The sequence below is a fragment of the Lithobates pipiens genome, unplaced genomic scaffold (genome assembly GCF_037356315.1).
Source record: "Lithobates pipiens isolate NorthernLeopardFrog02 unplaced genomic scaffold, aLitPip1_a1.2 Scaffold_16, whole genome shotgun sequence".
Classification (NCBI taxonomy): domain Eukaryota; kingdom Metazoa; phylum Chordata; class Amphibia; order Anura; family Ranidae; genus Lithobates; species Lithobates pipiens.
Window position 1 is genome coordinate 645,748,062 of NW_027507748.1, and position 16,784 is coordinate 645,764,845.

At 43.4% G+C, this 16,784-nt stretch overlaps 1 protein-coding gene across 1 annotated transcript in view; it reads left to right on the forward strand.

Annotated features, from left to right (window-relative positions):
* ALKBH8 (alkB homolog 8, tRNA methyltransferase) overlaps nucleotides 1–16,449 on the forward strand; it is a 75,013-nt gene extending 58,564 nt beyond the window's left edge. Inside the window, 2 exon segments of the mRNA XM_077484333.1 lie at nucleotides 7,320–7,469; nucleotides 15,829–16,449. Coding sequence (XP_077340459.1) covers nucleotides 7,320–7,469; nucleotides 15,829–16,275 — 597 coding nt within the window. The 3' untranslated portion in view covers nucleotides 16,276–16,449.
* Nucleotides 16,450–16,784: the final 335 nt, after the last annotated feature.

The window sequence follows — 16,784 nt, forward strand, 5'->3', positions numbered from 1 at the left end:
ACACACAGAGGGGATACTACAATAGGGAGCAGTATACAGGTTAGAGTGGCTTAACAACCACGTTAATACATAGAATGCATTAAGATAAACCTGAATTTTAAAGAACGGCATTAGCACATGCGCCAGTGATGTCATTAGCTGCCAAACAAGCGAATATCTCCTAAATGGTGCATATTTGGGAGATCTTCATTTTACCCACAAGTAAGCTTAGTTATAAGCTTACCTGTAGGTAAAAATCACAAGCAGACTTTACATATAGTTATATCGTTAGTATGGTTGAATAAAGACACCAGTCCATCCAGTTCAACCTGAGTGTGTGTACACAATTGTCCCTATCCCTGCACATTGCATCTCATCAAGATGCTCCTCCGCTATATATTATTTATTTAAGGTACCCATATAGCAACGACAATTTACGCAGCGCTCCACACACACACGCACACATCGGTATCGGTCCCCACCCCCAAAGAGCCCACGATCCAAGGTCCCCAACTCACATTCATATACTAGGGCCAATTTTGGACAGAAGCCAATTTACCAGCATGTCTTTGGAGTGTAGGAGGAAACCGGTGTACCCGGAAGAAACCCACGCAGGCACAGGGAGAACATGCAAATGCCAGGTGTCATGGTTGGGATTCGAACCAGTGACCCTTTATATTGCTAGGCAAGAGTACTACCCACTACACCACTGTGCCACCCTTTTAATCTCTGGAACAATTTCTCTGATGAATTAATGCACAATGAGTCTTTCTGTACACTTCTGAGGTGAGTGTGCGTATGGGCTGTCATTCTCCATTCAAATAAATACGTACTAACAGCCATGATGAAGGGCGTGTCTATTCCCCCAAAACATGTTGGCTTGATGTACACGTTTCACCCTATCAATAAAAATGTTTTGAGAACTCTACACCAAGAATTGCAATTTTCTGGACACCGGGCACTCTTTCCCTCTCACCCATTCAGTTCACCAGATGATGTTGATAAGTGGCTATGCTGCTTTGTGGTTGATACTTTTTGGATCCGGGACAGATGAGTACAAAATTATCAGGGAATAGGGGTGCGCTGAAATGGCAAGCTATAAAATAAATGTAAATGTACCAAAAATAAAGTTGCACTTTAAATAAGAGCTTGCTCCTAAATTGTAGATACTATACCTCAACAGGTAAAGATACAAGGAAAATGTTAAAGCATTTTTCACACAAAATAGGTGAACTCTTTCTACTTATTTCTGCTTGGGGAGAGCAGATGTATTGGGGGATTCAAGAACCCTTCCTAGAGCTGGCCGTCTGGCCAAACTGAGCTGTCGGGGGAGAAGAGCCTTGGTAAGAGAGTTAAAGAAGAACCCAAAGATCACTGTGGCTGAGCACCAGAGATGCAGTCAGGAGATGGGAGAAAGTTGTAGAAAGTCAATCATCACCGCAGCCCTCCACCAGTCGGGGCTTTATGGCAGAGTGGCCTGACGGAAGCCTCTCCTCAGTGCAAGACACATGAAAACCCGCATGGAGTTTGCTAACAAAAACACCTGAAGGACTCCAAGATGGTGAGAAATAAGATTCTCTGGTCTGATGAGACCAAGATAGAACTTTTTGGCCTTAATTCTAAGTGGTATGTGTGGAGAAAACCAGGCACTGCTCATCACCTGTCCAGTACAGTCCCAACAGTAAAGCATGGTGGTGGCAGCATCATGCTGGGGGTTGTTTTTCAGCTGCAGGGACAGGACGACTGGTTGCAATCGAAGGAAAGATGAATGTGGCCAAGTACAGGGATATCCTGGATGAAAAACCTTCTCCAGAGTGCTCAGGACCTCAGACCGAGCCAAAGGTTTACCTTCCAACAAGACAGTGATCCTAAGCACACAGCTAAAATAACGGAGTGGTTTCACAACAACTCCGTGACTGTTCTTGAATGGCCCTGACTTAAACCCAACTGAGCATCTCTGGAGAGACCTAAAAATGGCTGTCCACCAACGTTTACCATCTAACCTGACAGAACTGGAGAGGATCTGCATGGAGGAATGGCAGAGGATCTCCAAATCCAGGTGTGAAAAACTTGCATCTTTCCCCAAAAGACTCATGGCTGTATTAGATCGAATGGGTGCTTCTACTAAATACTGAGCAAAGGGTCTGAATACTTAGGAACATGTGATATTTCAGCTTTTCTTTGTTAATAAATCTGCACAAATGTCAGCAATTCTGTGTTTTTTCTGTCAATATGGGGTGCTGTGTGCACATTAATGAGGCAAAAAAATTTACTTGATTTTAGCAAATGGCTGCAAATAACAAAAGAGTGAAAAATTGAAGGGGGTCGGAATACTTTCCGTCCCCACTGTAATGTAAATGAAGAGAGGAAGACATGTTTGAAGTCTAGCCTGGGTGACAACCATGGCTCTTCCCATAAATGCAGTGGAGGAGCGAGCATGGCCACCCAGAGAAAGGAAGTGTGTTATTCTCAGGATCACGTAATGAAAATAAAGGGGAAAAAGCTGAAAAGAAGAAAACTGATGCAGCCACCACATCTAAGGATTGGTAAAATGCAATATATTACGTTTTTGTTTGTGAGTTTAGATACACTTCACATGTATTCATATTTCTAAAGGGGAATGAAGGTTTCTGACATAATGTTTATTAGGTGCTCTATGTGTGAGTATGTAAAGAAAAGGAAAAAATAATCAGTGAATTAATTGCTTTGCAAATGCAATGTTCTAGTTTTTAGTGGCTTTGTTTTTAGATGTATCTTCTTGTAATAGCTGCCACTAAGGATGTTCTGTGTATATGACACAGAAATGACAACCAATCACCAATAGTTAACAGCTTCCAGAAACTGTAAATGAGCCTCATAACTCACTTCATTGCTATATTTGGATGGAGACAAAAAGCCAGTTGGAGCTGAAATGTATTTCATGCAATTTAGATGCAAATGACACACTAATACGCATTGTTCGCTTCAATTGGTTTACAATTCATTAACATTTTTGCCGTGTTCCGATCACTTTCAAGGTCATTTTTCTTTTCTCTGTTTGGATCACTTAATGAGAACATTTTACACATCAGTGTTTTGGTAAATGTTCTGCATTGTCTTCATTTATTTGTGGTCTTCTCTCCTCTAAATAATCCTGAAGGGTTTCTGTCCAGATTCATAGCCTTTTAGAAGGATGAGCGTACCTTTGTGGATACTTACCGTATATACTCGAGTATAGGCCGACCCGAATATAAGCCGAGGCCCCCAATTTACCCCCAAAAAACTGGAAAACTTATTGACTCGTGTATAAGCCGAGGGTGAGACATGGCTGTCCATCCCTGTGTGTCCGTCCATCCCTGTGTGTGTGTCCGTCCATCCATCCCTGTGTGTGTGTCCATCCATCCATCCATCCATCCATCCCTGTGTGTGTGTCCGTCCATCCATCCCTGTGTGTGTATCCATCCATCCATCCATCCCTGTGTGTGTGTGTGTGTGTGTGTGTGTATCCATCCATCCATCCATCCCTGTGTGTGTGTGTGTGTGTATCCATCCATCCATCCATCCATCCCTGTGTGTGTGTGTGTGTGTGTATCCATCCATCCATCCGTGTGTGTGTGTGTGTGTGTGTGTGTGTGTGTGTGTGTGTGTGTGTCCGTGCAGCCTTGTGTGTGTGTCCAGCCTACCTGTGTCCCAAGCCTCCGTCCCGAGCCGCCGTCGTCCCGAGCCTCCTCTGTCCCGTGCCTCCTCTGTCCCGTGCCTCCTCTGTCCCGTGCCTCCTCTGTCCCGTGCCTCCTCTGTCCCGTGCCTCCTCTGTCCCGTGCCTCCTCCGTCCCGTGCCTCCTCCGTCCCGTGTCGTGCCGATGGATCGCCGCTCTTCTCGGCGGCCATTCTACAATTCAAAAGCCGCGCCTCCGTCCTCCGCCTGTGATAGGCGGAACACTCAATTTCCCAGCAGCCTGTGTTCCGCCTATCACGGACATCCTCTCATACTCGTCCGTAGTATGAGAATGAACGGATGTCCGTGATAGGCGGAACACTGACTGCTGGGAAATTCAGTGTTCCGCCTATCACAGGCGGAGGCGGAGAAGGAGGCGCGGCTTTTGAATTTTAATGTCCGCCGTCTGTCTGCTCGATACGCTGATCGAGCAGTCAGACAGCGGTGACTCGAGTATAAGCCGAGGGGGCACTTTCAGCCTCAAAAAAGAGGCTGAAAATCTCGGCTTATACTCGAGTATATACGGTATCCTTTTTCGGATAGTACCTCTGTGTACTGCACAATGCAGCACATAATTGCTCCCTGGTTATAGGAGAAACACGAGGTCTTGCTTGTATGGGGGCTGATGTACTGACTGCGAAAATCCATGAGTGTGCAGGCTGATTGGAGATGATTTACTAAATTATTAGAGGTTATTCACTTTGCATTAGAGAATAGTAAATACCAGGGCTTGAGAAATTTGCTTTGAATCTAAAAGCCAGCTAAAAAGTTAGGTGAGAGTTTTTTTTTTGTTTTTTTCACTAATAAAGCTTTATTTTCAACGACAAAACCCCTTCTCTTATGTGGGCTGACAAAAGCCCAGGTGCCAGGACACAATTCCTAGTTGTCATGACGACCTAGCGCCTGGGCTTTGTCGAGCCCTGCCCTGGAGAATAAAATAGTGGTAGTTTCAATTTTTTATGTCTCACGATATCACCTATATCATTATTGCTCTCATTCAGGCATGCACAGCGATGTGTAACTTTTATCGCAATGGACATATTCGGGCGTAGGCACCTTGAAGCATGCATTTACGTTTGTGCCTATATGTGGGTGTGGGCCTCAATTTTTTGGGTGGGATTTTAAGTGCTTGGGTGAAACTTATTTTTTACAATTTAAAAAAAAAATAACTTTTTTTTTTCATCACATGGGGGACAAAAAGTCCCCTATGTGATGATTTTTTTGGTGACAGGTTCTCTTTAAAGAGACATGCAGGGTCTAAAAGACCCTGCATGTTTCCTCTGTGCTCCACTGAATGTGATGCAATACAGATCGCACTGCATTATAGCCTTTCCTGACCAGGGAAACTACATATACTCATATACATCGCTTCCGGGTTCAGCAACAAGAAGGGGAGGAAAGTGGATGTGGGCCCGCACTCCTCCCTCCCCTCTACCCAGCGGCACCTGCTAGGCCAATCCCGGGCCCGCAAATGGGCAAGCAGAGCCCGAGATGCATAGTGGAGGGGGGCACTCGTGGGGTATGGGAAAGCATTCAGGTGATAGCACAGTCACCCGAATGCCCCGATCCGACTGACTGACAAAAACCCAGGTGCCAGGATGCAATTTATAGTCACCATGGCGACCTGGTGCCTGCTATTTGTCAAGCTCTGGTAAATACAGTGATCTTATTTATCTTATTTACTATCCTTAGTAAACTTACACTTTTAGAATAGTCTGTTTATAAAAAAAAGTCAGCCCCATTGAATTTCTTGTAATTTTAAGTGATTGTAAAGGTTGTGATTTTTTTTTTTTTACTTACCTGTTCTGTTCAATGGTTTTTCACAGATTAGCCCCAGTCCTCCTTTTCTCGGGTCCCTCGCCAGTGGTCCTGGCTTCTCCCTCATGCCAAGTGCCCCCGATAGCCAAGTCCCTTGCTATGGGCCACTCGAGCAGGCAGGCTCCTGTGAATGGCTATTCAGAAAATAAAAAAAATGCTCCAGGTGAAGACGGCTAAGCTGTAAATTAACACGCATCAGATGGGGTGCATGCCCTGTCACTGCTGCAGACAAACGTATAAACAAAAATAGAATGGCTGCACTCCCAAATTAGATGCAATAGAATTTTTTTATAGAAGAGTATAAAAACAAATGCAAGGAGCAATGGCAGAGGAAAAGGTGACGCATTTCACACCACTAGCGTGCTTTGTCAAAACCATTTAGACCCCTTTCACACTGAGCCGCCCCAGGCATCAGCGGTAAAGCGCCGCTATTTTTAGCGCCACTTTATCGTCGCTTTTCGGCTGCTATTGGTGCAGTTTTAACCCCCGCTAGTGGCTGAAAAGGGCTTAAATCCGCCGACAAAACGCATATACCAGCCCCATTGTTTTCAATGGGCAGGGGAGCTTTAGTTTTGAATTCACCGCTCCTAATGCGCGCCAAAGAAGCTGCTGGCAGGACTTTTTATGACGCCCTGCCAGAGCACCACTCCAGTGTAAAAGCACTTGGGCTTTCACACGAGTGAATGAAGCCTCTGTTTCAGGGCGCTTTGCAGGCGCTATTTTTAACATTGTAGCACCTGCAAAGTGCTTCAGTGTGAAAGGGGTCTTAGAATACAATCGCCAACATATTAATATACAAGAAAATCAGGTGACCGCATAACATAGTAAATTTCCACAGTATTGTTAAAGCCATTCGTTTGTGAATTGTCTATTTGGAAGCAAAGAAATGAACATATGAATCCAATTACCGAAGCAGTTACACCTGTTCTGAATTTACTATGTTATGTGATCCCCTGATATTCTTGTATATTAATATGTTGGTGAGTGTGTTCTAAGTGGTTTTGACAAAGCACCCTAGTCGTGTGAAACGCGTCACCTTTTCCCCTTTTGTCATTGCTCCTTGCATTTGTTTTTATACTGTTCAAGAAACATTTTTCTATTGCATCTAATTTGGGAGTGCAGCCATCCTTTTTTGTTTCTACATTGTCTATTCAAACAGAGCATGGCTCTGCCTCCCTACCCACTCTCTCCTCATTGGCTCACTGGCTGTGATTGACAGCAGCGGGAGCCAGTGGCTGTGTGGACCGATGAGGAGAGAGAGACCTGGAGAGCTTCTGTTCTCTTGCACATCGCTGGATCGAGATGGAGCGCAGGAAGGTTTTTATCTTTTATGTGTAAAATGCATTCATGTAAAAAACCTTCTGCCTTTAACATGAACTTAAAGGTCCAAGTTAGTGAAAAACGTATTCTGATCATTTTGGCATATGAATTTATTTTATTTCACAGGTCTTTATTTTTATTTTTCTTTACTGTTAAATGTTGGCCAACTTCAGCATAAATTACAGTAAAACTCGCCATACTGGCATAGATGTCTTTCGTTCCTTCATCCATAATAATAATGTGGATGAGCGAATCTCCCTTACTGAGTATTGTATTCTGACAGCTGCCACCCAATGGCTGTCAGAATACCAAAACAGTGACTGCAGCTGCTTGGATGCAGTCACTGTTTAGCCAACAAATTTTCTGACTGGCTTTTTCAATGTTTTTAGTTTGTTCTTTTTTACTTCTTTTGATTATCACATTTGTAGCATATCTCAGGGGTCTTCGGCAAACATATATTTTCATGTCTCCTGTTGCTAATCTTAATGTCTCCCTCTTCTTTGTGCAGGTAGGTTGTGACCGCAGTAAAAATCTTGTAGACATTTGCGGAGAAAAGGAATACGAGGCCTGTGTTTGTGACGCTTTGTCAGTCCCATTCAGACCTGGTTCATTTGATGCCTGTATCTCTATAGCAGTGATACACCATTTCGCCACTGAGGTAGGTCGATTATTGGACCTCATATATGTCTGAATAGTTGTGTTTTTGCTTCTTTAGAACACTTGGCTAACTAAAATGTTTAAAGTATAAAGTGTAAAATAGAAATAACTAAAGACAATTAGTCAGAACTGGAATCTGAATATTCAGTCTTTAAATGATTATACAGTGAGGGGAAAAAAGTATTTGATTCCCTGCTGATTTTGTATGTTTGCTCACTGACAAAGAAATAAACAACAACAAAAATATCCAGAAAAAACACATTTCAAAAAAGATATAAATTGATTTGTATTTAAATTAGTGCAATAAGTATTTGATCCCCTATCAAACAGCAGGATGTCTGGCTCCCAGGTGTCTTCCATACAGGTAACAAGCTTGAGAGTAGGAGCACCTCCTTAAAGGGAGTGCTCCTAATCCCAGCTTGTTACCTATATAAAAGACACCTGTCCACAGAATCAATCAGATGTCAATCTCTCCACCATGGCCAAGACCAAAGAGCTGTCCAAGGATGTCAGGGACAAGATTGTAGACCTACACAAGGCTGGAATGGGCTACAAGACCATCGCCAAGCAGCTTGGTGAGAGGGTGACAACAGTTGGTGCGATTATTCGCAAATGGAAGAAACAAAAATAACTGTCAATCTCCCTCGGTCAGGGGCTCTATGCAAGATTTCACCTCGTGGAGTTTCAATGATCATGAGAACGGTGAGGAATCAGCCCAGAATTACATGGGAGAATCTTGTCAATGATCTCAAGGCAGCTGATACCATAGTCACCAAGAAAACAATTGGTAACACATTACGCCGTGAAGGACTGAAATCCTGCAGCGCCCGCAAGGTCCCTCTGCTCACGAAAGTGCATGTACAGTCTGAAGTTTGCTAATGAACATCTGAATGCTTCAGAGGAGAACTGGGTGAAAGTATTGTGGTCAAATGAGACCAAAATCGAAGCTCTTTGGCATCAACTCACCCCGCCGTGTTTGGAGGAGGTGAAATTCTGCATTTGACCCCAAGAACACCATCCCCACTGTCAAACATGGAGGTGAAAACGTTATGCTTTGGGGGGGGTTTTCTGCTAATGGGACAGGACAACATAACCACATCAAAGGGACGATGGAGGGGGCCATGTACTGTGGGTCGTGGATGGGTATTGCAGCAGGACAATGACCCAAAACACACAGCCAAAGGAGTGGCTCAAGAAGAAGCACATTAAGGTCCTGGAGTGGCCTAGCCAGTCTCCAGACCTTAATCCCTTAGAAAATATGTGGAGGGAGCTGAGGGTTTGAGTTGCCAAATATCAGCCCCAAAACCTTAATGACTTGGAGAGGATCTGCAAAGAGGAGTTAGACAAAATCCTTCCTGAGATGTGTGCAAACCTGGTGACCAACTACAAGAAACGTCTGACCTCTGTGATTGCCAACAAGGGTTTTGCCACCAAGTACTAAATCATGCTTTGCGAAGGGGTCAAATAATTACAGTATTTCACTTATTAAAATGCAAATCCATTTGCAGGAGCCGATGGGAAGGGGTTAGGAATTTTAAACTACAAACCTAATAAGTAAATTCTCAAATCTTTAACAGGTCAGTGGAATTTTAAACAATTACATTTTAATATAAACTGATTGGTCCTAACTTCCCAGTGACACCCTAATACACTAGGCACCTCATCCCCTTATATGTCTGAAATTTTGTAACTAGAGGGAAAAAGAGGGGGGAGAGGGGATATAGCAGGGGATTTTTCCACGGTGCAATAGAATACTAACAAAATATAATTAAAAATTCATATAATTTTATTCAAAAATGTTAAGATAAATAAATACAAATATGTAATTCAATAATGTACAGAAGGCAGTGAGTACATAGCTATTATACTTTGGGGGTCCCAATAGTAAATGTTGATGAAATAATCGCACTTCTTCCCAACATGTTTCGCAATGAGCTTCTTCAGGGGAATGTGCAACTGACAATAAAGAGAATATTTTATAATATTTGAAAAACAACATACTGTGCAATAATAAGTCATAATACAAAAGCAAAAGAGAAAAGGAGAAAAAACCTATATTTAATACAAAAACACAAATTGTCCCAGTGTGCGTGGTCCAACATGGCGGCGCTTACCCTGATCAACAACTACACCGCAACCCCGGAACCGGCAAATGATGTTGAGAAATTGTTTGGGCACCGTACAGCCAAACCAAATGCCCCCCGGGCCCAATGGAGGACACAGATGGGGGTAAGTCAGCGCTAAAAAGTAAATTAAGAAAATGAGTAAAATGACATTGGGTCATGGAATAATCAGTCAGAGGTATGACACGTACACGGCTGCACCGTCGGATCCTCCACTCTCCGGTAACTGGTAGGTTATCTCCTACTGAGTTTTTTAACTAGTACAATATGGAGGCTTATGCCCCTATTTCCTCATATATCTGAGGATAATATAATAACTAATATCATATATCAAAAAATTTACTTTTCTATATATATCAAAATGCTCCAATGTCATTTTACTCATTTTCTTAATTTACTTTTTAGCGCTGACTTACCCCCATCTGTGTCCTCCATTGGGCCCGGGGGGCATTTGGTTTGGCTGTACGGTGCCCAAACAATTTCTCAACATCATTTGCCGGTTCCGGGGTTGCGGTGTAGTTGTTGATCAGGGTAAGCGCCGCCGTGTTGGACCACGCACACTGGGACAATTTGTGTTTTTGTATTAAATATAGGTTTTTTTCTCCTTTTCCCTTTTGCTTTTGTATTATGACTTATTATTGCACAGTATGTTGTTTTTCAAATATTATAACATATTCTCTTTATTGTCAGTTGCACATTCCCCTGAAGAAGCTCATTGCGAAACATGTTGGGAAGAAGTGCGATTATTTCATCAACATTTACTATTGGGACCCCCAAAGTATAATAGCTATGTACTCACTGCCTTCTGTACATTATTGAATTACATATTTGTATTTATCTTAACATTTTTGAATAAAATTATATGAATTTTTAATTATATTTTGTTAGTATTCTATTGCACCGTGGAAAAATCCCCTGCTACATTTTAATATGTTTTAATTTGCAGTTTTTATTAAAATAATACCCAGTGATTTTGCCATGAAGGTCTTTGAGGTGTTTCCTGCAATGGAGTGACAACTTTGTGCCCCCATCTTCCAGTTGTGCTCCTGTGTTATCCCCTTCTTGTCACATGAGCTTTGCACAGGCATTGTCCACCAGTGTGGAGAAAACCCACCCTGAGCTATGACATACAGCTACCATCAGAGTGCATCCATGTAGAGGAGAAGTGGTTGCACAGAGGTTGGGATATACATAGTTACATAGTTAGTTGAAAAAAGACAAGTGAATTCAACCAATAAAAGCGAAAAAAAAAAAACAGAAAATCCCATATACACAATCCTATACCCACAGTTGCAGAGGAAGGCAAAAAACCTCAGCAAAGCATGAACCAATTTTCTCCAGCAGGGGAAAAAATTCCTTCCTAATCCCCCCCAACTTTACCTATACATTTTAGTGCCTAGTTATATCGTGTACATTTAGGAAAGAATCCAGGCCTTTTTTTTAAGGCAATCTACTGAGTTGGCCAGAACCAGCTCTTGAGGGAGTCTATTCCACATTTTCACAGCTCTTACCATGAAGAATCCTTTCCATATTTGAAGATTATATTTCCTCTCCTCCAGACATAAAGCATGCTCCCTTGTCCTCTGTGATGACCTTAAAGTGAATAACTCAACACCAAGTTCACTATATGGACCCTTATGTATTTGTACATGTTGATCTTATCCCCCCCTTTAATATCCTCTTTCCAAGCGAGAATAAAATCAGTTCCTCTAATCTTTCCTCATAGCTGAGCTCCTCCATGCCTCTTATCAGTTTGGTTGCCCTTCTCTGCACTTTCTCCACTTCCCCGATATCCTTTCTTTATTGTACATCATGGGACACAGAGCCAAAGTAGTTAGTATGTGGGTTATAGGCCACCTTCAGGTGATGGACACTGGCACACCCTAAGACAGGAATTCCATTCCCTATTTAACCCCTCCCACTACTGAGAGTCCCTCAGTTTTTTCACCAGTGTCTTAGGCGTTGATCACAAGTAAAGATGTGCTATGCTGAGCTCCACTGGAATATTCCTTGCTGGGGCAAGCTTTGCGACCGGATCCATTCAAAGTGTCTTTTTAGGCCGACTTGAATGGTACCAAGACCCTGTGCTGGAAGAACCAAGGTTTAGCCTGAAACGCTTCTCTTTTTAGAGAGCTGGACCCCGGGATTTTTTCAGCCATAAAGTTCTCCTGGCGTGGTGCTTTACAGGTCCAGGAGTGTGGATCCCCCGATAAAGAGGGGTCCCGGGTTCCTGAAGGTTTTTTAACGGAGCCCATCGTGAAGGGTGAAGATTGGGTCTGATTTGTTTTACCACAGAATCCCTGCGGCTGGAAAGATAAGTGGATATTTCTAAGGAATTTTAAATTCTCTTCATGAATGGTCTCCTTTAAAAGTGAATGTTATCATGCCTAAAAGTCACCACTGGGGGCTGTATAGAGCACGTACATTGTCATGCTTTGCACAGATCACTCTGTCTCAGCAGAAACGCCAGACTTCCCTCTGGCTAGCAGTCCCAGGCCTCCGGTAAGATGTTGGGGGGGGGGGGGTTTCTCCAAAAACACCCCACACCTGGACAAAAGCTCTTCCCCCTCTCCCTGGATTGAGGGGGGAGCCAGAACGATCGGCAGATGCTGCTCCATTCCCCACCGCCTCTGCACAGCGGGTTTTGTCAGCTCTCCTTGCCCCCCCCCCCCCCACACACACAAACACACACACACGTGCGCGCGCCAAGCCCGTCGGATCAGAAGCCCGCATTCCCGCAGAAAAAATGCTTTTTTTAAAAAGAGGAGGAGGGGGTGCGTGGTGAAAATATGGAGGGGGCGTGGCTTAGCGCGGCGTTGGCGTGCAGCAACATCCAGTGTGGGAGTACACTTAAAAAGCTCAATTTTGCTGACTGCAAGCTGTCGGAGGGACACAAACAAAAAGGGGGTAAGTGGTGACACAGGCATTCCCTTGGCACATTTATTAAAGCACCAGCCTGAGCACTAATAGCAGCGGCAGTTGCTGGGCGGTTTGCTAAAGCAGTGGGTGCAATTTCTTCTGGTAGTACCTCTGCATCAGGTCAGAAGGGGAGGTAGAATCGCCCCAAATAAGGGCTCAAAAGGGACTCCCTCAAGCTCTAAAGAGCCTAAAATCATCTCTACAATGTTATCCTCCCCTAAGAGATCTGAGGTGGCTGGTCAGAGTGAGCCGTCAGGACTGGGAAATGTTTCTAACACTGCAGCCCCTTGTCTATATTACTGAAGACGTTTTTCCTCAGCCGTGATAGGTTTGGAAGAAAGGTTAGCGGCTTTAATCGCATCCCAGTGTGGGACAAAGCGCAACAGGTCCCCGTCCATTACCCAGGACCCTCAAACTGAGGAACTAGGTTTGGGAGAAGACGAATTTCTCTCAGTGGACCGTGAAGAGGCTGATGACTCCTCTTCTGAGGGGTCAAATGCGTAAGGATTACTTCACAATCTGAAAGATTGATGGTGCACTCTCTTACTGAGATGGTCCGTTCCACATTTATGCTACCCTTAACTGAGTCGGTTGATAAGCCCAATTCTTGTTTTGGTTCGCCAAAGCCTCCTCAAGCTGTGCATACCTTTCCTGTCCATTCATTGCTGGAAAAGCATATGTATTATGAGTGAGATCACCCAGATGAGCAATTTTTTCCTCCTAAAAAGTTTTCAACACTTTATCCTATGGAGGAAAAATTCACTAAGAAGTGGAAGATACCAGCAATTGACGCTGCTATATCCTCTGTGAGTAAAAGTTTGGCTTGTCCGGTAGACAATGCTCAAATTCTCAGGCATCCAAAGGATAAGAAGTTGGAATTACTATTAAAAAACACTTTTTCTCTGGCAGGTTCAGTGACTCAGCCTGCGCTGGCAGCAATTGGTGTATGTCAATCCTTGGGAGACTATTTTAGACAGGTGCTCACGGTTATTCCTGATGAGCAGACCCAGGATTTAGCCGAGCTACCAAGGGCTTTATGTTTTGCAATAGACGCTATGAGAGACGTAATGAGAGATTCTATTATCCACGCCTTGCGCTTGGGCTGGTACATATGCATAGAATCTTGTGGTTGAAAAATTGGTCAGCCGAAGCGCCATGCAAAAAGCTCCTGGCTAGTTTTACTTTTCACAGTGAACGGCTGTTCGGGGATGATTTGGATAAATATATCCAAAAAATTTCTAGTGCAAAAAATACCCAGTTAGGAAGAGGAGTAAACGTATTTCATTTAAACAAACTCTTTCTCCAGTACCAGGGGCGTCTGCCCCCAGGCAGTCATGACGGCCTCCGCCGTAAAGTTGACCTCAGGGTCCACCCCAGGGACTAAAGTCCTGAGGGAGGAAACCTACAAGACAAAATACTAAAGCCTCCTTATGAAGGGGCGACCCCGCTCACTCGAGTGGGGGGAAGACTTCTGCAGTTCTCAAGGATCTGGCAGGAAGAGTGTTGAGACAGATGGATGACTTCCTCAATAACTCTAGGGTACAAACTAGAGTTTCAAAAGTTCCCGTCTCCTTGTTTTCACAGATCAAACGTTCCCATTGATCCAGAGAAAGTCTCAAGCATTGGTCCATCTTTTGCGGTTTCCTGCACAGATGTCTATTGAAATCTCCAAAAGTAGTACAGAAATAACTTTTGGAATCTATGTGGCACCGCAAAGTCGGCCGGTTCCATTGCAGGCAATAGCCAGTGATTTGGCATGTGACTTGACATGTCAAATTGCATGCCTAATCGCATTAACGTGATCCAGGGCTCAACCTCATTTGCCACATAGTTGCCCAATGAAACAGTGCATTGGGGTCAGCTTGTAAGTTGGAGACATTCTGTAACGATGTTATTCCATCATATAGCTTGGTGTCATCTACAAACACTGAAATGGTACTTTTAATCCCAAGCTCTATATCATTTATAAATGTATTAAAAAGTAAGGGTCCCAACACTGAACCTTGGGGTACACCAGTAGTTCTCAACCCTGTCCTCAAGTACCCCCAAAAGGCCATGTTTTGGGAATTTATCTTATACCCCTTTCACACTGAGATGCTTTACAGGCACTACAACGCTTGCAAAGCGCCTGTAAAAAGCCTCTCCAGTGTGAAAGCCCGAGTTCTTTCACACTGGAGCGGTGCTGTACTGGCAGGACGCTAAAAAAAAGTCCTGCAAGCAGCATCTTTGTAGCAGTGTATACACCGCTACTGCCCATTGAACTGAATGGGCACCGCTGCCGAACCGCCGGTAAGGCGGCGCTTTACTGCCGATGCTCCACTGTGAAAGGGGCCTTACATAAAATAGCTGTCCAAAATACCAAGCCATTGTCTCCGATTTAAATACCAAGCCATTGTCTCCAAGATAAAGAAAAAATTGCAAACATGGCCTGTTGGGGGTAATTGAGGACAGGGTTGAGAGCCACTGCGGTACACCACTAACAACCTTAGACCAGCCTTTTTCAACCAGGGTGCCTAGAGACTTTTTCAGGGGTACCTTGGCAAAATGGCTACAAATCTATCAAAAATGTTATACAAGCTGGCAGGGTGATAAAGCTTGCCTTTTAGTTACACAAAGCCACGGGCTTTCATAGTGCACATTACGACTATCTAGACACTGTCAACCTACCAACCAGTGATGTCATCAGTTAATAAGGAAGATGTCTGTTGCCTCCACAGCATCATAGACCCTCCTCTGCCTCTCTCCCTCAGCGCTGGTTAGCTGACCGATGGAGAGAAATTGAGGGAGACGAGAAACATTGGAATACTAGTCCGTACCAGTGTGCAAAAGTATTTGCTTTAGAAGAAATAAATCACCGCTTAGGTTTGGTGTCCTACATGTGTGGATATTGCTGCATTATGTAAAATGATTCAAACAGTTTTTTACATTCTAAAAAAGGGGTGCCTCCAGATTGTCCATAATTTTAAAGGGCACCTTGACTAAAAGGTTAAGAAACACTGACTTAGACCATTCAGAATAAGAATCATTAACCAGTACTCTCTGAATTCGGTCTTTTAGCCAGTTTTCTATCCATTTACAAATTGATCTTTCCAAGCCTTTACACGAGCCGTATGCGGAGAACTGTATTAAAACAAAAAAAAAGTGGAAACTGTATTTTCTAAAAGCAAAAAAGGGTCTTGCATTTGTTTACTATACTCAGTGCTTTAACAGACTAAATGAAACTAAATTGGGGTTTACATCTATTTTACAATCGGTGAGGCTGTTTCTTTGCATTTGAAAACAGAGTGTTATAAATTGCTCTTTTTCATCTATATTCAGGAAAGAAGATTGGCAGCTATACAAGAATTAACTGGTCTCCTGAGGAAAGGTGGGCAGGTGTTGATCTATGTCTGGGCGATGGAACAAGAGTACAATAAGAAGAAATCAAAGTACTTGAAGGAAAGTTCTAAAGAACCATTACCGCTGAGTAGGGACTCTGATGTAAATCAGGACCTCAATAGCAAATTACCTGTTCACACTAACAGAACATCTTTTGACTCTCAGGACCTTTTAGTGCCATGGCATCTCAAGCCAAAATGTCAATCCAAGAAGTCTGAAGCCTCTATGGGGGAAGAGCAGCTGGTGCCCAGCTCGGTGTATCATCGATACTACCACGTGTTTCGGGAAGGGGAGCTGGAGGCACTGTGCAGAAAACTGAAGGATGTTACAGTCCAACACACGTACCATGATCAGGGGAACTGGTGTATAATCCTGGAGAAGCTGTGAAACCTCCAAAGACTATCGCCTAGAGCTGGCCAGATGTTCAGTCATTGCACATCACATCCTTGAGGGTGCTTCTCTGTTCCAGACATTCAGGGAAGAGTCTGACTCCTTTTAAATGTTCAATTAACTTTATGAATATTTTAAAATGATAATCATTTAATAAAGAATTTGGACGGATATGATCACTGGTGACTTAGAATGTCTGATACGTGTCAGTATGTGCACACTAGGTGGCATCATTTCACTAGGAATCGTTTGCAGAAACCAGGGCAAGGAGAAATCCTATTTGAAGGTTTGATAAGGAGAACAACATTTAGTGCAAATGCAAACATCTGAGAAAATAATTTAGATACATATGTCATAGCGTTGGGCTGTTATCCACATGAACAAACTTTATGTAGCATAATTTTTCAAATAGTACAGGCCAGTACAGATTATTTTCTCAATCAAAAATACCGTATTTACAGTGAGATTAGGTTGCTGTCTTTGGGTGCATTCACACCTGCGACTGC